Source organism: Heterodontus francisci, chromosome 1, assembly GCF_036365525.1.
Source record: "Heterodontus francisci isolate sHetFra1 chromosome 1, sHetFra1.hap1, whole genome shotgun sequence".
Lineage (NCBI taxonomy): Eukaryota > Metazoa > Chordata > Chondrichthyes > Heterodontiformes > Heterodontidae > Heterodontus > Heterodontus francisci.
In genome coordinates, this window is record NC_090371.1 from 114,311,357 (window position 1) to 114,336,953 (window position 25,597).

Below are 25,597 nucleotides of genomic sequence, written 5' to 3' on the forward strand. Positions count from 1 at the left end.
AAGGAGAGTTGTGAAGAGGACATAAACAGTCTGCATAGAGATATAGATAGGTTAAGTGAGTGGGCAAAAATTTGGCAGATGGAGTATAATGTGGGAAAAGTGTGAACTTGTACACTTTGGCAGGAAGAATAGAAAAGCACTTTATTATTTATGTCACGAATGAATGCGAGCCCCCTTGCAAATTATGTTGTGCATTTGAGTATTAATGTCAACCACCATTTTATACAGCATGTTTTAAGTTTGTTCTTCTGTGTTCTGGTTGTCAAAATGGAGCAGAGAGGTCAGGTGGGACAGCCACGTGAGAACAGTCTAGCTTAACTTGTGTGGACTTGAAACTGTAACCGTTTGTGAGTACAGCCTGTCCTCTATTATATAGCTGCCATGTGCTAGAGACACATCTCCCTACAAGAAACCACAGCCTGTCTTGAAGCTGCATTGACTTTTCTCTCTAAGGCATTTTCAACAAGAAAAATTAAAGAGAAGCCACACTTTGAAAAATCTAGAAAGAAACAAACCAAGTCAAAGACAAGCTGCAGTAACAGCAGAAAAGGTCTGATTTCTACCAGTTTCCTCTCCATCTAAAATAAGATGACTTCAGCAATTTAGTTGACTCCATTATTACCTTTGAGAGTGCAAAGAAAAGTAAATTTGCAAGAGAAGAGATATCTCCAACAGCGCCTCCTCTATTCAGCATTTCTAATCCTTGATTTCCAACTTTTGGACACTTTTTTTTGATATACATGGACACTAGTTTTAACTGAAATCCATATTAGCTAGTAGTTAAGATAAGTTTCTATTTAATAAATGTCCTTGCCTTTTATTTTTATGCCTTTAACCTTTCCCTGAATGCTTGTAAACGTGCGTGGCGAAGTTAAATCCCTACCTGAGTTTAAGGGTGTTTTAATAAACCCTACCTCTTTGTTTTAACTTTAAAATCCGTGTTGTTGAAGTGGTCATTTATTATTAGGGTTTAAGGGAGGGAAAGAAATTCAATCACTAATCTAGTTACGGATAGGTGGTTGAAAAAACAGGGAAATTTGATCAGAGGAAAAAAATTAACTGCCTGTTTGTAAACATTTAAATGGAGACAGATTGCAGAACTCCGTGGTACAGAGAGATCTGGGTGTCCTGGTACATGATTCACAGAAAGTTAGCATGTAGGTACAGTAAGTGATTAGTAAGACAAATTAAATGTTGTCATTTATTGCAATGGGAATGGAATACAAAAGAAGGGAAGTTTTATTACAGTTTTACAGGACATTGGTGAGACTACGAGCTGAATTATATTCTCCCACTGCCGGGAGCGGCGGCGGACGAAAAAAAATAGCTGCCGCAATCTAGCACACGGCGGCCCATCTGCATGCGCTAGGCAGCCCGCCCCCCCGAAGTCACGTGGCGGGGGTGGGCTCTGCGACGCCAGCAATGGCGTCAGCTGCCTCTGCGCAGGTGCCATTTTTAAAGGGCTGCCAGGCCTGCGGTGATGGATGTAAGTTGTCTCCGTTTCCCCCCACAACTGCAACAAAAAATAAAGTTTGACCCACCCACCTGCCCCTCCACTACACCAGAAAAGCCCAGATTACCCCTTTTCCATTCCAACTGCACTAATCGGGCCTGGCAATCCCAGCGTTGGGCTCTGTGGCGGGCTGCTGCCAGTGCAATCTTCTATCCCTCCTGGCCACAGAGCCCGATATCGTGACCTCAACAAAATTCCAGTCCGCATCTGGAGTACTGCGTATAGTTTTGATCTCCTTACTTAAGAAAGGATATAATTGCATTTGAAGCAGTTCAAAGAAGGTTCACTCGACTGATTCTTCGGATGAAGGGGTTATCTTATGAGAAAAGGTTGGACAGGCTGGGCCTGTATCCATTACAGTTTAGAAGATTGAGGTGTTCTTATTGAAATATAAGAGATCCTGAGGTGACTTGACAGGGTGGATGCTGAGAGGATGTTTCCCTTTATGGGAGCGACTGGAACTCAGGGGACACAGTTTAAAAATTAGGAGTCTCCCATTTAAGATGGGGATTAGGAGAAATTTTTTTCTCTGAGGGTTGTTAGTCTGTGAAATTCTCTTCCCCAGAAAGCAGTGGAGGTAGGGTCATTGAATATTTTTAAGGCTGAGTTAGATAGATTCTTGATTGACAAGGAAGTCAAAGGCTATAGCAGGTAGATAGGAAAGTAGAGTTGAAGTCACAATCAGATCAGCCATAATCTTATCAAATGGCAGAACTGGCTCGAGGGGCTGAATGGCCTACTCCTGCTCCTAATTTGTATGTCCATATGTATGGTGACCACCACCACCACCCCCAACAAGCGCACCCATTAATTAAAAATTCTACTCAATGGCTTTGGTATACCCAACGTTTAATTAGAGGAAATTGCTGCTCCTCCACTACTGGAAGTTGGACAAGCAGTCTGACAACATAGACAGTGGAGGGGTTGAGAAAGGTGGTGATGTAGTAGAGTTGAATGCCATTAGTGTACGTGTGGAACTTGATGTCATACCTTCGGATTATGTCACTAAAGGGCAGCATGTGAATGAGAAGTAAAGGGGGGGGTAAGGATAGACCCTTGGGGAACTCAGAGGTAAAGGTGCAGGGGTGGGAAGAGAAGCCTTTGAAGTACGTTCTCTGTCTATGACTGGAATAGGTAAGAGAGGAACCGGGCAATGTCAACTCATGTTGACTTTGATTAGGGCCATTTCTGTGTTGTGGCAGGGATGGAATGCTGATTGAAGAGATGCAAATGGAAAGATAGGCATGGATTTGGCAGGCAACAATATGTTCAAGGACTTTGGAGGTTGGAGATGGGATGGGTGGGGGGGTGGGGGAATGATGAGTTTTGAAAGGTAGGGGGACAGTACCCGAGGAGAGGAAACTGTTTACAATGTTTCAGCCTACAATATGTAAATCTCAAAATTCTGAGAAATTGCAGTATCATTGTGGAGCCGTGCCATTTGATGAAGGAGCCAGTATGAGACTGACTCAATGCAAAATACCAAAGCTTTTACATACCAAGGGCAGTGATGGTCCATCTTCAAAATGCATCTGTTGAAAAAGAGAAATCATTGATTTTAATATTTTATAATAACCAGTCGTATTGGGGATCATTGTCTGAATTTCTACTGCCAGCAGGAAACCTCACACATTGGCAGTGCATATCAAAAAAGGACCCTGCTGTGCGAATGTTAACAGCTTATGCTAAAGCTGGTCCAAAATAAAAGTGTTTCAGAGGTCTGATAAGAAGGGTGGCTCAATCGTGGCTTACAAAAGAAATTAGGGATAGTATTAGATCCAAGGAGGAGAAATATAAAATGGCCAGAACAAGCAGCAAACCTGAGGATAGAGAGCAGTTTAGAATTCAGCAAAGGAGGACAAAGGGATTGATTAATAGGAAAATAGAATATGAGAGTAAGCTTCCAGAGGACATAAAAACTGAATGTAAAAGCTTCTATAGATATGTGAAGAGAAAAATATTAGTGAAGACGGGGGAATTTATAATGGGGAACAAAGAAATGGCAGACCAATTAAATACATACTTTGGTTCTGTCTTCACAAAGGAGGACACAAATTACCTCCCAGAAATGTTGGGGAACATAAGGTCTAGTGAGAAGGCGGAACTGTATGAAATCATTATTAGTAGGGAAATGGTGTTAAGGAAATTGATGGGATTGAAGGCCGATAAATCCCCAGGGCCTGATAATCTACATCCCAGAGTACTTAAGAAAGTGGCCCTAGAAATAGTAGATGCATTGCTGGTCATTTTTCTAAATTCTATAGACTCTGGAACAGTTCCAATGGTTTGGAGGGTAACTAATGTAATCCCACTATTTAAAAAAGGAGGTAGAGAGAAAACAGGAAATTATAGACTGGTTAGCCTGACATCAGTAGTGGGGAAAATGCTGGAGTCCATTATAAACGATGTAATAGCTGAGCACTTGGAAAACAATGACAGGATCGGACAAAGTCAACATAGATTTACGAAAGGGAAATCATGCTTGACAAATCTACTGGAATTTTTTGAGGATGTAACTAGTAGAATAGATAAGGGAGAACCAGTGGATGTGGTGTATTTGGACTTTCAGAAGGCTTTTGATAAAGGTCCCACATAAGAGATCAGCATGCAAAATTAAAACACATAGAATTGGGGTAAGGTACTGACATGGATACAGAACTGGTTGGAAGACAGGAAACAAAGAGTTTGAATAAACGGGTCTTTTTCCAAGTGGCAGGCAGTGAGTGACTTGTGGGGTACCGCAGGGATCAGTGCTAAGACCCCAGCTATTCACAAACTATATTAATGATATAGATGAGGGAATTAAATGTAATACATCCAAGTTTGCAGATGACACAAAGCTGGGTGGGAGTGTGAGCTGTGAGGAGGATGCAGAGAAGCTCCAGTGTGATTTGGACAGGTTGAGTGAGTGGGCAAATACATGGCAGATGCAGTATAATGTGGATAAGTGTGAGGTTATCCACTTTGGTGGCAAAAACAGAAAGGCAGATTATCTGAATGGCAATAGATTGGGAAAAGGGGAGGTGCAGCGAGACCTGGGTGTCCTTGTGCACCAGCCGCTGAAGGTAAGCATGCAGGTGCAGTGGCAGTTAAGGAGGCAAATGGTATGTTGGCCTTCATAGCAACAGGGTTCGAGTACAGGAGCAAGGATGTCTTGCTGCAATTATACAAGGCCTTGGTGAGGCCACATCTGGAACAGTGTGTCAGTTTTGGTCTCCTTATCTGAGGAAGGATGTTTTTGCTATGGAGGGAGTGCAGCGAAGGTTTATCAGACTGATTCCTGAGATGGCAGGACTGACGCATGAAGAGAGATTCAGTCGATTAGGCTTGTATTCGCTGGAGTTTAGAAGAATGAGAGGGGATCTCACAGAAACCCACAAAAGTCTAACAGGACAGGACAGATTAGATACAGGAAGGATGTTCCCGATGGAGGGGGAGTCCAGGACCAGGGGTCACAGTTTAAGGATAAGGGGTAAGCCATTTAGGACTGAGATGAGGAGGGATTTCTTCACCCAGAGAGTGGTGAACCTGTGGAATTCTCTACCACGGAAAGCAGTTAACGCCAAATCATTAAATATATTTAAGAAAGAGTTAGATATAGTTCTTAGGGCTGAAGGGATTAAGGGATATGGGGAGAAAACGGGAACAGGGTACTGAGTTTGGATGATCAGCCATGATCATAATGAATGGTGGTGCAGGCTCGAAGAGCCGAATGACCTACTCATGCTCCTATTTTTTCTATGTTTCTATGAAGCAAAACATGGTTATGAGTTCCACATGAATCAGTTTATCCTGATGGTAAACAAGCAATTTGGTGCTGAATGATATAATAATTTAAATAATTAGCAGCCTTGGATAATGCACATGTGCCAATGGAAGCCTTTCAATTGCATGCCCAGGAGCTCAGATAATTAATATATGAGGTAACTGATCACAAATCTTACGCACCAAAGGTCAACCTGCATTGAGACTTCACTCTTACTGAAACAAGATGAGAAAAACCCAAGTGTCCTATGCCCCTTCTAAGCATGTTCTTGAATAACAGCATCTTGGCTGAAGTTGGCTTCCAATAGGATATTCAGGCACCAATATGAATCAACAGCTAGGACAAATGGCTCTTCTGCCTTCTAACCAGTACCTTCAAGATCTTCTTTTGAGATAATAAAAGCTATAATAGCGTAACTGGGAGCATCCATCAGCATATCCCACTGGTTAGCCTATTGTTCAAGGTAATGGTTAAAATGAACTAGGTCGCCAAGAGAGACCAAGATCCCACAACACTATTTGAAGAAGAACAGGAGAATTCTCCCCAGTGCCCAGGTAAATTTTTATCCCTTAATCAATTTCACTAAAATAGATTATCTGGTCATTATCTCATTGTGGGACCTTGTTGTGCACAAATTGGCTATAACTATTCCTGCATTACAACAATAGCTACACCTCAAAAGTACTGCACTGGTTGTAACAAGCTTTGGGACGTCCTGAGGTCATGAAAGTAGCTAGATAAATGAAAGTACTTTATATTTCTCTAAATGAAAATGGTGCATAATTTGTGTCAAACCAGCACCAAAACCTTCTGCTATGCTCTGTTGCAACGTTTCTAGAAACACATTTCTATTCTGTACCTATTTATAGCAGTGCAAGAACAACTTCATTCAGACAATTAAAATTACACCCAATTTCTTCCTGAATCTTTAGTCTTGAGTGAAATGTACTCTTCCTGCCATCTGACCCCGTAATATCCCTATCCAAATATTGTCATGTTGTAGAACACTGATCTTTCTCTCATGTTGCTGCATGGCTGCTATAATGGTGACTACCAGCAGTGCAAATCTAAGCTTAAACAGTGACTCTAGTGGGAAATGCCCAACGAAGTGAATAATAGTACATAGTGAATGAGAAATTCCCTATTATGTGTCACTCTGGCAGTCAGTTGAAAAAAAATTTATAATACTTTATGGCAGTGGAATTGTTTAATCAGTGTTTCCTTAAAAGGCAGTATATATGCAAATTCATATGATAACAGATATCATACATCACCGACAAGAGAAACCAGAAAAATGTATGCTGAACTGTTAGAAATGTTATAAAATGTAAATAAATGCTTACTTGTCACAGACTGAGCAGTGATGACAGCGATCTGGCTTCACAAGTTGACATCTGTCGCAGTATCGAATTGCTTTGGAAACAATGCTATACGTAAGATATGGAACAAAAATCTGGGCAAAAATAACACTACAGATACTTGTAAAAACATGTCAATCCAACTCATCACCTTCCTTAGTGTCATTGCTTTGAAGTAGGGGTCTTGATATTACACAGTCTGATGCTTATTGTATTTATACAAAGTTCATGTGTCTATACTTTGAATAAAAGAGCTAACCTCTTTACCTGAAAAGGTTAAATGGGTTATGACTTCATCAAAATAGATGAAGGAATTTTGTATGAATATATTAAGCATTTAAAAGCTGGTACTGCACAGTATAATTTCAAAGCGAGAGATGCAAGTCACCGGTGCAAAAGTCCACCCCCACCCCAAGTCGGTGGGTGGTTGCTGAGCAAACAAGATTAATAAAAAAAGCAAAATAATGTGGATGCTGAAAATCATTTTGCTATAATCTTTTACACCTCCTCTGGACCAATCTTTTGTTCCTTTACTTGTCCTATAACCATCTCCTTTTGCCATCATTCCTTCTGTCATTTAATCACTCCTGCCCTCCACTCTGTCACAGACCTTTCCTGTTATTTTTCCCTTCTCCCCTACCACCATTTCCTTGGTTCTGTACTTGCTTAAAAACTGTTACTCTCCAACATCTGCCAATTCCGATTAAGGCCATTGACCTGAAGCGTTAACTTGTTTCCCATGCCACAGATGCTGCAGGCCCTGAAGATTAATAACAAAGTTATTAAACTACCAAGTCAGTCCAAATGGGATGCATCCTAGTTTGCTGAGGGAAGTTGGGGTAGTGATAGCGAAGATCTGACAATTATCTTTCAATCCTCCTCGGCTTTTGGAGTGGTGCAGGAGGACTGGATGTCTGCACATTTTACATCTTGTTCAAAACAGGGGAGTGGGATAGTCTGGTAGCTACAGGCCAATTAGTTTAACATGAGTCCTGGGAAAACTAATAGAGATGATGGTCGAAGACAAAAATAATTCTCACTCCAAGAAGCATGGGCTAACAAGGGAAAATCAACATGGATTTGTTAAAGGCAAATCATGTCTGACTTACCTGATGAAGTAACAGAGAGGGTTGATGAAGGTAGTGCATTAGATGTGCTTATTAGGATTTTCAAAAGGCATTTGAAAAGATACCACATAACAGATATTTGGAAAATAGAAGCACATGGCATTAAACAGATGGTGGTAACTTGAGTACGTAATTGGCTGAGAGATAGGAGGCAGAGAGTAGTGGTGAATGGATGTTTTTTCTGAGTGGACAGAAGTATGCAGTAGGATCCCCAGGGCCATTGCTTTTCTTGATGCATATAAATGACCTGGACTTGGATCGAGGGAGTACAACTTTGACCGTTGTGGATGATGCAAAATTTGACAACATAGTAAATAATGGCATTACAATCGTTGAATCCCCCACTATCAACATCCTGGGGTTACCATTGACCAGAAACTGAAATAGAGTAGCCATATAAATACCGTGGCTACAAGAGCAGGTCAAAGGCTAGGAATCCTGCGGTGCGCAACCCACCTCCTAACTCCCCTCGGCCTGTCCACCGCCTCCAAGGCACAAGTCAGGAGTGTGATGGAATATTCTCCACTTGCCTGGATGGGTGCAGCTCTAACAACACTCAAGAAGCTCAACATCTTCCAGGACAAAGCAACCCGTTTGATTGGCATCCCATCCATAAACATTCACTCCCTCCACCACTGATGCACAGTGGCAGCAGTGTGTACCATCTACAAGATGCACTGCAGCAAAGCACCAAGGCTCCTTAGATAGCATCTTCCAAACCCGTTACCTCTATGATCTAGAAGGACAAGGGCAGCAGATGCATGGGAACACCACCACCTGCAAGTTCCCCTCCAAGCCACACACCACCCTGACTTGGAACTATATCGCCGTTCATTCACTGTCACAGGGTCAAAATCCTGGAACTCCCTTCCTAAAAGCACTCTGGGTGCACCTACCCCCCATGGACAGCAGCGGTTCAAGAAGGCAGCTCGCCACCAGCTTCTCCAGGGCAATTAGGGATGGGCAATAAATGCTGGCTTAGCCAGCGATGCCCACATCCCCTGAAAGAATATTTAAAAAATGAGAATAGTAGCAGATATCAAGAGGACAGAGACAGACTGGTGAAATGGGCAGACACACGGGGCTGAATATTAAGAGCGTGCCGTCGATCTTGACGACGCACTTCAAAGATAGCGGTACGCCCGCGTGGGCCGCCCCTCATGGATCCGCCATGATATTTTGCGCGGTGGCTCATTATCATGGAGGGGGTGGAACGACCACCCTTGATGACGTAGAGAGGGCTGGCACTCCGTCCTTGGCAACGGCATCCAGCGCCACTGCGCAAACACTGGTACCATTTTTAAAGGGCTCAGGGCCTTTTGGAATCATTAAAAATTTTAAAGTGACAGAATGCTGAAAAATAAAGCTAGATATTTATTCACATTCTCAATTCCCTCTCCCACACCCACAATGAGTAATAAATATGTAAATTGTCCTCTCCCAAAAAAAAACCTTTTTTCAGGTCTCGAACTTTCCTCCGCGAACTTCATAACCTTTGATCCTCAACCACTTCCCACCATCCCTAGAACCAATAGGAAGAGTTCTCCCTGCTTCAGCCCCCTCCTGCCCTGAAAATTTCACTCCTCGCCCTTCCCCAGCAGTGTTCCGCCTCGAATCTCCAAACAGAGATCTGAAAGCATGCGACTTCTGGCAACCAGCCGGAATATCGGCATGGGATGGCCATCGTGGAAAGGTAGATAACTATCCAGTGATTAACATAGATTTTTATATTGAAATTAAGGTTTCGTCGCTGAGTGGTGGGGGGCGGGGGGGGGGTGCAAGAGCAGAGGAACCTAGGTCTGCATAGTCACAAATCGTTGAAGGTGTCAGGGGAAGTTGATAAGGCAGTGAAGAAAGTTTATGGGATACCTGGCTTTGTAAATAGGGGCATTGCATACAAACACAAGGAAGTCTTGCCAAAACCTTACAAATCTCTGGTTAGGCCTTAGTTTGAGTGAGAATTTTGTACATCTGGGCACCACACATGTCAGGACCTTGGAGAAGGTACAGAAGAGATTTACCAGGATGATAACAGGAATGAGGGAGTTCAGTTATGTGGAGAGATTGGAAAAGGTTCTACTTAGAGCCGGGAAGATTAAGAGGAGGCTTAACTCTAAAATTATGAGGGGCTTATTTACAGAAAGTAAGGAGAAACTATTTCCTCAGAGTTCATAAAATTAAAATAATTGGCATAGAAGTGGAGGGAGACTGAGGAGCAAATTTTTCACACATAGGGTTGTTAAGATCTGGATGCACTATCTCAAAGGGTGGTGGAATCAGATTCCATAGGAACTTTCAAAAGGCAATTAGATATGTACTTGAAGAGGACTAATATGCAGGGTTATGGGGAAAAAGCCAGGTTGTGAGACTAAATTGGATAAGTCTTTCAAAGAGCTAGCACAGGCACAATGGATCAAATGGCCTCCTTCTAAACTCTAAGATTCTATTATTTGAAGTCTCCTTCCCCATAACTCTACATCTAAGCCTTCTGATTTCTCTTTGTTTATTCTACCTTTCTCTTTGGTCTGGGCTCTGACAATAATGTATGGTAATTGGAAATATAAGGTGAATACTAATGTGTAGAAAATTATGGAGTTCACACTAACTGAGCTTTTGTTCTCACACTCTTCAACAGAACCTCCAGGAGTCATCACAAACACATCTTTGCGCCATTAGTGTACAGTACTGCATACTCCAAAGTTAGATTCATGGGAAATGCACTGTCTGTATGGAAGACATGCTGATGATACATAGCTTTGTGTAACAAATGAACTGATGTCAAAGTAGCACACGGTGGATTCTGTAGAAAATCACCAAACCTTTTTTGTGACAGGTTAAGCCGAAGGTTGCAATCTTTCCTTTTTCTGCTACACATTCCTCTTTTGTGAATGAACTGTGTGAAATTTCTAACATAGATTGCATAATAATAGGCAACTTTCGTAAACGGAAATTACGTTTTTTGGCATTTTGCTCCTGTGTATTACAAGTTGTGATGATTCATGACTGATATCAAAGTTTAAACTATTCCCCAATGCCAAACACCTGAACTAAAACTATGATGTCATGTCTCCCCTGCTCCTATCCTGTGCTACTCAGCTTTGGACTAAAAGTTGGCAACTCTAGTTAAGCACGTGTGCTCTTGGAGTGTAACAAAGTGGGTCCTATAGTTTCAGCCAGACACAGGTTTTATAATGAGGGTGAATTCAGAAATTCTGTGATTCCAGTGGGGACTCTGATTCAGTGGGAGTTGGAGTTAGATACAGGGCTACAATACTGTAGCGCCAATTCTCCATTTCCACCAATAATGCTCCCAACAAGGGAGCTGACAATTGCTGAATGAACCCAACGATACCTGTTAAAAAGATGAATTTTTAAAAATTCATTCATGGAATGTGGGTGTCACTGGCTAGGCCCGCATTTATTGTCCATCCCCAATTGCCCTTGAGAAGGTGGCGATGAGCTACCTTCTTGAACCGCTGCAGTCCATGTGGGGTAGGTACACCCACAGTGCTGTTAGGAAGGCAGTTCCAGGATTTTGACACAGCAACAGTGAAAGAACAGCGATATGGTTCCACGTCAGGATGGTGTGTGACTTGGAGGGGAACTTGCAGGTGGTGATGTTCCCATACATTTGCTGCCCTTGTCCTTCTAGTTGGTAGAGGTTGCGGGTTTGGAAGGTGCTGTCTAAGGAGCCTTGGTGCGTTGCTGCAGTGCATCTTGTAGATGGTACACACTGCTGTCACTATGCGTCGGGGGTGGAGGGAGTGAATGTTGTAGATGAGTTGCCAATCAAGCTGGCTGCTGTGTTCTGGATGGTGTCGAGCTTCTTGAGTGTTGTTGGAGCTGCACCCATCCAGGCAAGTGGACAGTATTCCATCACACTCCTGACTTGTGCCTTGTAGATGGCAGAAAGGCTTTGGGGAGTCAGGAGGTGAGTTACTTTCCTCAGGATTCCTAGCCTCTGACCTGCTCTTGTAACCACTGTATTTATATGGCTACTCCAGTTCAGTTTCTGGTCAATGTTCACCCCTAGGATGTTGATAGTGGGGAATTCAGCGATCGTAATGCCATTGAATGTCAAGGGGAGATGGTTAGATTCTCTCTTGTTGGAGATGGTCATTGCCTGCCACTTGTGTGGCGCAAATGTTACTTGCCACTTATCAGCCCAAGCCTGGATATTGTCCAGGTCTTGCTGCATTTCTACATGGACTGCTTCAGTATCTAAGGAGTCGCGTCGCGAATGGTGCTGAACAATGTGCAATCATCAGCGAACATCCCCACTTCTGACCTTATGATTGAAGTTAGATCATTGATGAAGCAGCTGAAGATGGTTGGACCTAGGACACTACGCTGAGGAACTCCTGCAGTGATGTCCTGGAGCTCAGATGATTGACCTCCAACAACCACAACCAGCTTCCTTTGCGCTAGGTATGACTCCAACCAGTGGAGAGTTTTCCCTAATTCCCATTGAATCCAGTTTTGCTAGGGCAGCTTGATGCCATACTCAGTCAAATGCTGCCTTGATGTCAAGGGCAGTCACTCTCACCTCACCTCGAGTTCAGTTCTTTTGTACAGGTTTAAACCAAGGCTGTAATGAGGTCAGGAGCTGAGTGGCCCTGGCGGAACCCAAACTGAGAATCACTGAGCAGGTTATTGCGAAGCAAGTGCTGCACTGTCGATGACACCTTCCATCACTTTACTGACGATTGAGAGTAGACTGATGGAGCGGTAATTGACCAGGTGGACTTGTCCTGCTTTTTGTGTACAGGACAAACCCAGGCAATTTTCCACATTGCCGGGTCGATGCCAGTGTTACAGCTGTACTGGAACAGCTTGGCTAGGGGCGTGGCAAGTTCTGGCGCACAGGTCTTCAGTACTACTGCCGGAATATTGTCAGGGCCCATAGCCTTTTCAGTATCCAGTGCCTTCAGTCGTTTCTCGATATCACGCAGAGTGAATCGAATTGGCTGAAGTCTGGCATCTGTGATGCTGGGGACTTCAGGAGGAGGCCAAGGTGGATCATCAACTCGGCACTTCTGGCTGAAGATTGTTGTAAATGCTTCAGCCTTATCTTTTGCACTGATATGCTGGGCTCCCCCATCATTGAGGATGGGGATATTTGTGGAGCCCCCTCCTCCAGTTAGTTGTTTAATTGTCCACCACCATTCATGGCTGGATGTGGCAGGACTGGAGAGTTTAGATCTGATCCATTGGTTATGGGATTGCTTAGCTCTCTCGTATGCTGCTTACGTAGTTTGGCACGCAAGTAGTCCTGTGTTGTAGCTTCACCAGGTTGACACCTCATTTTGAGGTCTGCCTGGTGCTGCTCCTGGTATGCCCTCCTGCACTCTTCATTGAACCAGGGTTGGTCTCCTGGCTTGATGGTAATGGTAGAGTGGGGAATATGCCAGGCCATGAGGTTACAGATTGTGGTTGAATACAATTCTGCTGCTGCTGATGGCCCACAGTGCTTCATGGATGCCCAGTTTTGCATTGCTAGATCTGTTCGAAATCCATCCCATTTAGCACAGTGGTAGAGCCACACAACACGATGGAGGATATCCTTAATGTGAAGGCGGAACTTTGTCTCCACAAGGACTGTGCGGTGGTCACTCCTACCAATACTGTCATGGACAGATGCATCTGCGACAGGCAGATTGGTGAGGAGGAGGTCAAGTATGTTTTTCCCTCTTGTTGGTTCCCTTACCACCTGCCGCAGTCCCAGTCTAGCATCTATGTCCTTTAGGACTTGGCCAGTGGTGGTGCTATCAAGCCACTCTTGGTGATAGACATTTATGTCCCCCACCCAGAGTACATTCTGTGCCCTTGCCACACTCAGTGCTTCCTCCAAGTGCTGTTCAACATGGAGGAGTACTGACTCACCAGCTGAGGGAAGGCGGTCGGGGGTAATCAGCAGGAGGTTTCCTTGCCCATGTTTGACCTGATGCCGGGAGACTTCATGGGATCTGGAGTCGATGTTGAGGACTCCCAGGGTAACTCCCTCCCAACTGTATACCACTGTGCCGCCACCTCTGCTGGGTCTGTCCTGCCACCGGGACAGGACATACCCGGGGATGGTGATGGCAGTGTCTGGGACATTGTCTTTAAGATATGATTCCGTGAGTATGACTATGTCAGGCTGTTGCTTGACTAGTCTGTGGGACAGCTTTCCCAACTTTGGCACAAGCCCCCAGATGTTTGTAAGGAGGACTTTGCTGAGTTTGCCATTGTCGTTTCCAGTGCCTAAGTTGATGCCGGGTGGTCCATCCGGTTTCGTTCTGTTTTATTGACTTCGTAGCAGTTAGATACAACTGAGCCATTTCAGAGGGCATTTAAGAGTCAACCACATTGCTGTGGGTCTGGAGTCGCATGTAGGCCAGACCAGGTAAGGACAGCAGATTTCCTTCCCTCGAGGACTTTAGTGAACCAGATGGGTTTTTACAACAATCGATAATGGTTTCATGGCCACCATTAGACTAGCTTTTAATTCCAGATTTATTAATTGAACTCAACTTCCACCTTCTGCTGTGGTGGGATCCAAACCCATGTCCCCAGAGAAATACCCTGGGTGTCTGGGTTACTAGTCCAGTGACAATCCCACTACGCCACCGCCTCCCCTAATCTGCCTAATATGATTTGCACTTTGGCTCAGGATCAAACTTATCTTTCTGCAGTTGAACAATTTCCTTTGCAGCCTTCAGCTGTAATCTTCCTTTAATCAGATACTTTTTCAGATTTCAATATGCAATAAAACCTAAATCCAGCAGGCAATTTTCATTCCTTGCAACAGTACATGCTGTTTACCTCCAGATAAGGTTCTTGTGTAGATGGGTAACTCCTTGGCCATTCGTCTAAGGACTTCCTGTTGACCTTCACCTCGATCCTCACGTTCTATTTGTTCTCGGTCTGTGTATGACAGATGGAACTGTAGATTTGGATAAAAGGCAAAAAAAAAATGTATTTAAGGCCAAACAGGAAGCCTCTTTAGAATCTAATTCCTATCAACTCAGAATTAATTCACTGTGGATAAATTTGGCCCCAATCCTCAACAGTGATAGTTTATGCTCTACAATAGGTATTTTAAGAAATCCAATTCTAAATGACAGAATGGCAACTCTGAGAAATAGTTTTATGAATTCAAAGCTCTTATTCATATTACCTCAATGTGCTTAATCATACTGCATTTCCAATTATCAGTCCAATTAACAATTTTGGTGGGTTCCTGCCAGGATTCCTAGCTGTGTTGGCAGAATTCACAAAGAATCGAAAGCAGCTGCCTCTTGGGGCAGCTAACCAGGAGGCCCAGATTCTTAAAAAAAATAAGGTTGGAGAATGCAATCGATAGTCCATGATTGATTGCACACCTTTCACTCCTGCCATAGCAATGCTGGAATCCATGAACACGTTGGAATTTTTTTGCATCATGCATTGCTACTGTGGTAATGTGAGAAAATATGAAGTATGGCCACACTCCATCATTACCACTACTTTCAATATGCCCACCCATATTTCTGAGGCTGTATTCAAGGTTTGTTGCCATGTCCAGGGAAAGTTCCAGAAGCGATGACCATTGATGGGAACCTAATGAAACAGCCCCCAATTATCCATAGCCAGGTGGAATAGTGTGGACAATGAAGCTCAAGCATGACCCTGTAGTTCCAGCAGTAGAGTTGGGCTCTCAAGCTGAATTGCTTGTCATCACTGTGTAAGATGTCCTTGAGGCAGCCAACATCCCCAGCTTATACACACTACTGAGTCAGCGGCTTGAGATGGCTTGGCCATGTGAGCCGCATGGAAGATGGCAGGATCCCCAAAGACACATTGTACAGCGAGCTCGCCACTGGTATCAGACCCATCGGCGGTCCATGTCTCCGCTTTAAAGACGTCTGCAAACGTGACATGAAGTCCTGTGACATTGATCACAAGTCATGGGAGTCAGTTGCCAGCGTTCGTCAGAGCTGGCGGGCAACCATAAAGGCGGGGCTAAAGTGTGGCGAGTCGAAGAGACTTAGCAGTTGGCAGGAAAAAAGACAGAGGCGCAAGGGAAGAGCCAACTGTGTAACAGCCCTGACAAACAAATTTTTCTGCAGCACCTGTGGAAGAGCCTGTCACTCTAGAATTGGCCTTTATGGCCACTCCAGGCGCTGCTCCACACACCACTGACCACCTCCAGGCGCTTACCCATTGCCTCTCGAGATAAGGAGGCCAAAGAAATTTGTTATTTAATCCATCAGATTTATTGTGAGAACATTTCCAGTTGCTAGTTTTGATTTTTATCAGATGTACTAAAAGTTTAAAACATAAGATTTGGTGAGGGCTTTTAAAAGTTTTCATTCTGAGGAATAAAGAATTAATTTTGTGACTGACAGGTGGAAGTGTTAATGCAGCTGTTGATGACATGTAGTCATGGGTTTTTTAAAATCACATTCTTGTAAGTAATCTTTACAATATGAGCATTTTTATTTCCTGCTTTTTTTTGCAGAATGACTTTGCTGTTTTTCTTTGCAGGGTTTTCTGGCTTTCAGTGTTTTTGCTGTTACATGGTTCCTTTTGCTGTTAATCTGTAACTGATAGTATGGATAACAGTGGTTCAAGAAGGCAGCTCACCACCACCTTCTCAAGGGCAATTAAGGATGGGTAACAAATACCGGCCTTGTCAGCGACACTCCCATCCCATGAAAGAATAAAACAAATAGAGGTGGTCAGGTTCCAGCAGTCTTGTAGGAAAAATAGGATCCAAAATAACCTTGGTTGCTCTTGGGCCTACAGGTACCACCGTATTTTGTTCACACCTGAAAACTTTCTCTCCAGCCCATCTGCAACCACTGTTGCATCTTCAAGCATTTCCCAGCTCATTTCACTCTACTTATCCTGTTGCTCTCTTTACATTCCTGACTTAAAGCAGTTAAAGGATTAGTGTTGAGTTTGCCAACTTTTACATTTAATAAATATAAATTTACATGAACAACCTTCAACAACCAATGTTAGTTTCCCTCAACTCAGTGTTGTCTCCCTGGTGCCAGGGTAAAGGAATCACTTACAGAATACAGAACATTTTACAGGGGTAGGGAAACAGCCAGAAGTCGTGCTCCGTGTGTGAACCAATGACATAGACAGGAAAAGGGTTGAGGTTCTACAGTCAAAGTTAAGGAACAAGGGAGGAAGTTAAAGAGCAGGGCCTCTAAGGAAGTAATCTCTGGATTATTCCTAGTGCCATGTGTTAGTAAGTATAGGAGCAATAAGACAAAACAGCTTAATGTGTGGCTGGAGAAATGGTGTAGGAGGAACCTGTACAGATGGATAGGCTGCATCTCAACAGGGCTGGGACCAATGTCCTTGCAGGAAGGTTAACAAGTGCTGTGGGGGAGTGTTTAAGCTAATGTGGCAGGGGGATGGGCACCATGATGAAGCATTAAAGAGGAGATACAAAGTGCACAGAGAGACAAGAAGCAATGGAATAAAGAGTGGTTAAGAAATAAGAGGAAACAAACAGACAGATAGGGGAGCAACTTTGCAGGGAAACTGCAGAAATATGCAAAATCTTTACAGTAGTGATAATGAGGGACTTCGATTATCCTAATATAGAATGGGAAATTAATGTAAAGTACAAAGAGTTGGAGGAATTCCTGAAATGTGTAAAAGAGAATTTTCTTGATCAGTGTGTTTCCAGCTCAATGAGGAAAGGAGTTCTGAGGAATGAAATGGGGCAGATGGAGCATCTTTCAGTGGGACAGTATTTGGGGAACAGTGATTATAATATCATTAGGTTTAGAATAATTATGAAAAAGGACCAGGAAAAATCAAATGTGAAAATACTGAACAGGAGAAGGGCTAATTTTAGTGAGTTGAAAAGGGATCTGGACCAGGTGGACTGGTATCAAAAACAGGAAAAACACAGTCAATGAACAATGGGAGACCTTAAAAGAGGAGATGGGTGGGGTACAGACTAGGCACATTTCCACAAGAGGGGAGAAGAATAGCATCCAAAGCTGAAGCTCCTAGGTTGGCTAAAGATGTAGAGATTAAAATGAAACAGGAAAAAGATTACGATAAAAGTCGGATTCATAATTCAGTAGAGAACCAAGCTGAATATAAAACTGTGAAAGGAAATAAGAGGGGCAAACAGTGTATATGGATTAGCAGGTAACATTAAAAGGAACCCAAAAGTCTTTTATAAACATTTAGGGCTGAAATTTACTGACCCCCCCCCCCCCCCCACCAACGTCAGGAGTCGTGGGGGGGTGCAAAAATGCCTCCAGGAGAGGGCGACCATGCACCCCGAAGCTGTGAGGGCCCGGCCCAATATTGCTGCCTGTGGCAAGGCCTCGTGGTGGTCCCCATGCCACTCGGCGACGTAAATATACATACAAACATACAATATAAACATACGTTAATAAATTTAAATCACTGAATTAATAATCTTTACGTTCCCGCCGTCTGTCCTGGTTCGATCTTGTGCCAGTGGCCGGCACTCCCGCAGCTTTGGAACCAAGGCAGAACACTGGTGGGGAGCAGGTAAGTTTCTCAGTGGTGATGGTGGGGGTGGAGTGGGGAAGTGCAGGGGCGGAGGAGCAGATTCAAAGCCGTATCATTGGGGAGGAGATGGTGGGGAGGGTTATAGTGTATAGTTTATGCACTTTGGGGAGGTGGGCCGGCGGGGGAGGGGGGGGGGGAGGTGTCAGCTGGGCAAGGTAAGTGTTTTGGAGGGGGAAAAGGGCAAGTATGTAATTCTATGGTTATTGGGGGGGTGGGTGGGAAAGGGGCAGAATAAATGTATTTAATTTTTTGAAAGCAATTTTTCTTTAAATATGTAAATTGGTTGTTAGGGCCCGAAGCCCTTTAAAAATGGTGTCAGCACCTGCGCCCAGGCAGTTGACCCTACTGTCAGGGACGAACAACCCACCCCTCCACATCATCGGGGGGGGGGGGGTTTAAATGAGATGCTGCGTTTAATATTGCGGCGGCTCCATGACATGTCGCCCACACGGGCAGAGGGCCGTTGTTTTCGCCTGCCACTGGACTATAAATTTCAGCCCTTAAATAGTAAGAGTGATCAAAGAAAGGGTAGGGTTGATCAGGGACCTTAATGGAGATTTTGTGGAGGCAGAGAACATGGCTGAAGTATTAAATGAGTACTTTGTATACATCTTCACTAAAGAGGATGCTGCCAATGTCACAGTAAAGGAGGAAATAGTACAGAAATGGATAGAATAAAAATAAAGGAGGTACTTAAATGGTTGGCAGTACTCAAATTAGAAAAGTCACCTAGTCCAGGTGGGACGCTTCCTTGGTTACTGAGGGAAGTAAGGATGGAAATTGTGGAGGCTCTGGTCACAATCTTCCAATCCTCCTTAAATATGGGAGTACAGCCAGAGGACTAGATGAATGCAAATGTTACAAGCCTTTTCAAAAAAGGAGAGAGGGATACATCCAGCAATTACAGGCTAGTCAGCTTAATGTTGCTGGTGGGGAAACCTGTAGAGACAATAATCTGAAACAAAATTAATTGGCCCTTATAAAAATATAATAAATGAAAAGCAGCTCTGATTTCTTGAAAGCAAATCTTGTTTGAATAACTTGATTGAGTTCTTTGATGAAGTAATGGACAAGGTTTATGAGGGCAATGGGGCTGATATTTATATGGACTTTTAAAAGGCATTTGTGCAAGTACAAAAATAGTTTTTTTAGCAAAATTGAAGGCAATGGCATTAAAGGGATAGTGTCTGTGTGAATATGAAATTGGCTAAGGGACAGAAAGCAGAGAGAGAGTAGTGGTGAACAGTTGTTTTTCAGACTGGACAGCAAGGTGCAATAGGGTCCTCCAGCGCATGTTGTGGGGGGACCACTTTTGATATGTACTAATGACCTGGACTTGGGTATACAGGGCATAATTTGAAAGTTTGCAGAAGACACAATACTCAGAAATGTAGTAAACAATGAGGAAGATAGTAATAGACTTCCGGAAGACATTAGACAGACTAGTGAAATGGGTAGACACATGGCAGATGGAATTTAATGCAGAGAAGTGTGAAGTGATACCTTTTGGTAGGAATAAAGAGGAGAGGCAAGTTGAATTAAATAGTACAATTTTAAAGGGGATGCAGGAGCAGAGCAATCTGGGAATGCATGTACACAAATCTTTGAAGTTAGAAGGGTAAGTTGAGAAGACTTAATAAAGCCAAGCATGTCATATGCTTTTTTAATAGAGGCATAAAATGCAAAAGCAAGGAAGTTACGTCTTTATGAAACACTGGTTAGGTCTCAGTTGGAGTATTGCACTCAATATTGAGCACCACTCTTTAGGAAAGAAGTCAAGGCCTTAGGGAGGGTACAGAAGAGATTTACTAGAATGGAAATGGGATGAGGGAGTTCAGTTATGTGGAGAGACTGGAGAAGCTGGGGTTGTTCTCCTTTGAGTAGAGAAGATTAAGAAGAAATTTGATAGAGTTGTTCAAAATCATGAACAGTTTTGATTTAGATTAAATAAATGGAAAGAGTTTCCAGTGCAGTGCAATGTTTCAGGTCAAACAGTTCTGATGAAACACTGCAGACCTGAAACGTTAACTCTGTCTCTCTCTCTCTCTCTCCACAGATGCTGTCTGACCTGTTGAATATTCCCAGCATTTTCTGTTTTCATTTCAACTCTGTATCTTGTTAACCAAACTGTGTATCTTATTATAAAAAGTGCTGGAAATGCTCAGCAGGTCTGGCAGCATCTGCGGAAAGAGAAGCAGCATTAACATTTCAGGTCAGTGACCCTTTATCAGAACTTGTTGTTATCAGAACTTGTTAACCAATCAAATTGAGAATTTTTAATGAGCAGAACAAAGTCTGAACCAGGAAGTGTCAGAATGGTGAATTCAATGTCAAATCAGGTACAGAAAGTGAAATAAAAAGAAGGCAAGAATGATTGGATTGAGAGAAAAGAGGGACATAAAGAAAAGCAAAAAACACATTTTATTTTATTTTTTTTGGATCTCTGATAATTAAAATCTGAAGGAATGAGACTTGTTAAAGTTAATACTCAGTGCCAGAAGAGGTTTTTTGGCAGTAATTAAGGCTTATTGCATCATTAAAAATGCACTCACCCTGGAATGGACAAGCCCTAACATTTTCTGGCAAGTTGAGTGTGTATATACCAGGTAAGCACAATAACATCACACCGTTCCATGTGTTTTAATGCCGAGTCAGATGATGAGATAACGAAGTCACACAGCTTCTGGAGGAGCAGGGCATCTCAGACAGCAATTTCCTAATTTACACATTTAACTGCACATGTGCAGTTGCTGAAAGTGGCTGCCTAATGTACACATTAATAACTGAGCACTGTTAGCCTCACTGTATTTCTACCGCAAAATACAACCTATTAACTTTCAAAAAGGAATTAAATAATTGATGTGGAAATATTTGCAGAGCTTTGGGGAGAGAGCAGACGAGTGGGACTAATTAGATTGCTTTTTCAAAGAGACATCATGGGCATGATGGGTCAAATGGCCGCCTTCAATGGTGTATCATTCTATGATTCTATAAATTAGTCAAGACAAGCCGAGATCCATTCTTAACAAACAATTTTCCAGTTTCTTTCCTGCCAAATAAACCACACCTAGTCTAACGGCAGGTGTTATCTACGTAACAGAAAAGCAGTTGCTAATAACATTAAGTATTAGGTTTGCCTGAACTAAAGCTTTATGAATTAAATCTTCGGTTTGTTTCTGGGTCTTTTGGACAAAATCAAAGAAACCATCAATTCTGGATGGAATGAGGAGATAGATACTTTCAGAGCATTTCATGCAGCATCAACAGATTGCATGCTGGGAATATCTTCAATTTATACATGTTAGAATGCACAGACATGAGTGGAAATTCTTGTTAAATGTTGAGGTAATAGTAAAGCGGCAGAAAATCTAGAGGATCAAGTTTTGGTGTAAGTACCAGGATCTGTCCACAGCGGGACTCTGACACTCACCCCAACAAAGGGGTGGATTCTGTGCTCATCCCAATGGCGGGTTTCGTGGTTGTTTGGGGAGGGGGGGGGAAGGTGGGGTGGTGAGGCAGAGAATCGGGGCAGAATCGCCCACCACGGAACCTGACTCCGGGAATTCTGGTTCCGATTCTCCCAGGGGCAGGATAGGCCGATGACGGCCTTCCTGCCCAGAGGTCAAATAAGGGTCTCTTCCTGCCCCCACTGGGATCTTACGAGGCAGGTCGGGGGGGCTCCGCCACACAGGGAAGATGCCTTGGAAGACGAGGCGCCCTCCCTGCAGGTTTGGTGGGGGGGGGGGGGGGGGGAAGGGGGGGGGGTGGTGTCCCTGCTTCGTGGGAAATTTGTGGCCCGTGGAGGACCCCCACCCAGAACAAATGTAACCCCCAGGACCCCCCTCCCCTGGACTGAATGCCCACCACCCCCCCACCACCCCTTGCTGGGGACTTCTGGACTGGCCCCTGCGACTCCACCTCACCTACCTTGGGTTCCAGGTTCCACCGCTGGGCCTGGGTCTGAGGCCTCTGCAGTATGGGCAGCAGCCATTGCTCCCGTTGGTGCTGCCAATACTGCTAAGCTACCGGCCCTTTGATTGGCAAGCAGCTCTTGGGGGCGGGATCCCCGTCCCTATTAAGTGTTTAAAGGGAGGGGATCCCTCCTCCTTAAACTTTGACCCCAGAAGACTGGAGATTCACTCCAGGGGTCTGAAAAAATGCAGCGGGGGGTGGTTTCCCCCAAACTTTTTGGCCCGCTGTGGGGGCCCCGCCTCCTGCACAAAATCCAACCCAAAGTGTGTGAGGCTTGGAGCCAGTCCCTTCAGTCCCTTAATTTGGATGCCATTGATGAGTGCCTTTGCCACTAGTGGTGCATTTAGGGCACCCACCTATCCCAAAAAATTGTGTTATAACATGTGGTCACATCCGGGCCCCAGCTGCTCCCTGAGAATGAGAATAGGTTGCCCCAACCCTCTTTGTAATGTACACTGCTTTCAACAGGCATCCTATCAATGATAGCTGGAATTCGGGAACACCCGGCATTGGGATTTCCTAGCGCTGGCTGTGCCTTCTGGCCTTGTAAAAAAAATAGATTTACTAGGTCCATGAAATCCTCAATGCCACTACATAGGCCTTAATGTCTCACCTGGTAAGACTGTGAGTAACTGATCCAGGAAGGTGCTAGTTTGATCCTTGGTCTGTGTTGAATTCAGTAATCTCAGCCAAGACAGCACTAGGGACACTACAATGAGCCTTCATGTACCAGAGATAGAGAGTGAAAATTCTGTTCGGGTTTCTATTTCAGATTCTTTTGCATCAACCCTTATTGCAAGTTTACACTTGGAGATCAGGAGATGGCAGGATCGGGCCTGGTTGTGAGGCTCCATGCAATTGAATAGCCTGCTGACATACACAAACTCGGTTCACATCATGAAAGGCCACTTAGGAAAGCTTTAATTCAAAAGCTCAGTGTAGTAAACTTAGCAGACAACCTAACTCCACAGAAAATGTATTTAAAAATGAACTGCAACCAAACTAAAATCCCATGGTAACAATAGATAGCTTTAGATTGTATTCAATGCTGTAATATAAAATGCTGCAAAGCTAAAAACTGGAATTCCAGAAGAAAGCTGCATCAGTAGCCATTCTTCAGTACATTACTGGAATCAGTGATAAAATCATCATGGACAGATGCAGCATCAACAAGTGACAAAAAGACAAGCATAAAAGAACAGGATGTGTATCTTTTTGTTGAGCAAATAGTGAAAAATGTGATGGATTTACAACACTAATGTGCAAAGATTTCACATACAAGAAACATTGTTCTTTCCTTATGCTTACCTCTTTACTTGGATTCATTGGCTTTGTAAAGATGGTTTTCCAGTATGACCACACGAACATGATGAAAAGCAAATGATAAAATACAAGGCAGACAACTGGAAGAAAGGAGATCACAAAAGAAACACAAATATGATTCAGGTTGTTAAATAAAATACATAACTAGATAATTTAGCAGGTCTTTCAGTTTTATCTTTACTGTATGAACTATTCCAGAAGATCAAGATTGAATCTGGTACTCTGATGAATTATAAAAACAAAATCAGTATTTCTAACAATGTAAATTCAGATATTGTTTCACTGAAGATTAAGTGCACATATTTCTTAATCTGAGACTAAAACAAAAATATGATCATCTAAGGAACCATTACTTTACAGGCCTATGTATTCTTGCAACTTTTAAAAAGCCAGTTCAGAATTTCCTTTTCTGATTAGTCGATGTAACAATAACAAATCATGTAAACGTGCTGGAACTTTTAATATCCTCATGCTTTCCATTCAGCAGGAGAATTTTCTTATTTCACTCCAAGGAGATGGCACGCTCCAATATTTACACCTGAGGCCCACTTTCCAATAATAACTTGCATGGATTGGACAGTTTGCTCTAGATTGCTGTTAATTAACTGGCAACACAACTTGTATTTAGATACTGCCTTCCCATGTAACAGAATGTCTCAAAGTGCTTCACAGGAGCGTTATAAATCAAAATTTTATACCAAGCTGCATAAAGAGATATTGGATCAGATGACCAAAAGCTTGGTCAAACTGGAAAGTTTGAAGGGGTGCCTTAGAGGAGGAAAGAGAGGCAATGAGGTTTTGCGAGGGGATTTCAGAGTTTGGGGTCAAGGCAGTTGAAGGCACAGCCACCAATGGTAGAACAATTAAAATAGGGGATGGTCAAGAGGCCGGAATTGGAGAAGCACACATACCTCGGAGGGTTGTGGGGTAGGAGGAGATTACAGAGATAGGGGTGGGCGAGGCCAGGGAGGGATCTGAAAACATGGATGAGAATTTTAAAATCGAGGTGTTGCTTAACCAGGAGCCAGTGCATGTTAACGAGCACAGGGCTGATGGGTGAACAGGGCTTGTTGAAAATAGGGACATGGGCGGCAGGTTTTAGGATGATGTCAAACTTAGAGCGCAGAATGTAGGAGGCTGGCCAGGAGTGTGTTAGAATAGCGAAGTCTAGAGGTAACAAAGGCACAGATGAGGGTTTTTACTGGTAGCTGTAACACTTCTTTCAGCAGAAATTCCTGGTGCTTTCTATTCACTGCTGCGGATTGAGTGAATATGTACATACTTTTGCACCTTTATTGTTTCAGGCCATACTTGCTACAACATACTACAGATTTAATAATTCTTCCATATGTACCAAATGCAATGTCACAATTCATTTTTAACAATATCAATGGATTGCAAAGTAATACAGATGCACAGGGTAACTCTAGTTATCATAATTTTATTATTCTTATTTTCAGCTCTACAGTCATATATGGTAAACCAAGACAGGATAGAATTGGTAAACGGTGAAGATTTTGTGAGAGAGACATGCAAGTGAAAAAAGGAAAGACATGCAACCTTCAGTATTCTGGCCAACACTATTGGGTTACACCTGTGGACCTGTACAAATTAAACAGGCCTTATCAAAAAATAATTTTAACCAGCAAACTAAAATCACAATCATTTACCCACCCAAGTGCCATAAAAATGTTCTCACTGTACAAAGCAACTTCTCAGCCTTGACTATTTCAACCTTCATTTCAAGTCATCATGCTCTTTCTCCTGTGTGTTCCCTGCCCTCTGATCCTCCCTTAATTTCACCCTCCATCTAAACTCCCCAACCCATATTCATGGCCATCCCCTTGACTTTGCCATCTCCTGTGCTCTCGCTACACCCATCGTGCCAATCACAGATAAGACCATCTATGATCACTTCATTGTATTGCTCTCCACCCACATCCCGCTTCCCCTCCCAACCCTACTTCCTTTTGTGTCTGTCCCTGGAAACTCTCTCACCATT

At 43.3% G+C, this 25,597-nt stretch overlaps 1 protein-coding gene across 1 annotated transcript in view; it reads right to left on the reverse strand.

Moving 5' to 3' along the window:
- zdhhc2 (zinc finger DHHC-type palmitoyltransferase 2) overlaps positions 1-25,597 on the reverse strand; it is a 189,273-nt gene that overhangs the window by 100,514 nt on the left and 63,162 nt on the right. The window contains exons 3-6 of the mRNA XM_068056501.1: positions 23,581-23,675; positions 14,569-14,689; positions 6,623-6,692; positions 3,013-3,045 (exon numbers count right to left, since the gene is read on the reverse strand). Of these exons, the coding sequence (XP_067912602.1) occupies positions 3,013-3,045; positions 6,623-6,692; positions 14,569-14,689; positions 23,581-23,675 (319 nt within the window). The remainder of the gene's footprint in view (positions 1-3,012; positions 3,046-6,622; positions 6,693-14,568; positions 14,690-23,580; positions 23,676-25,597) is intronic.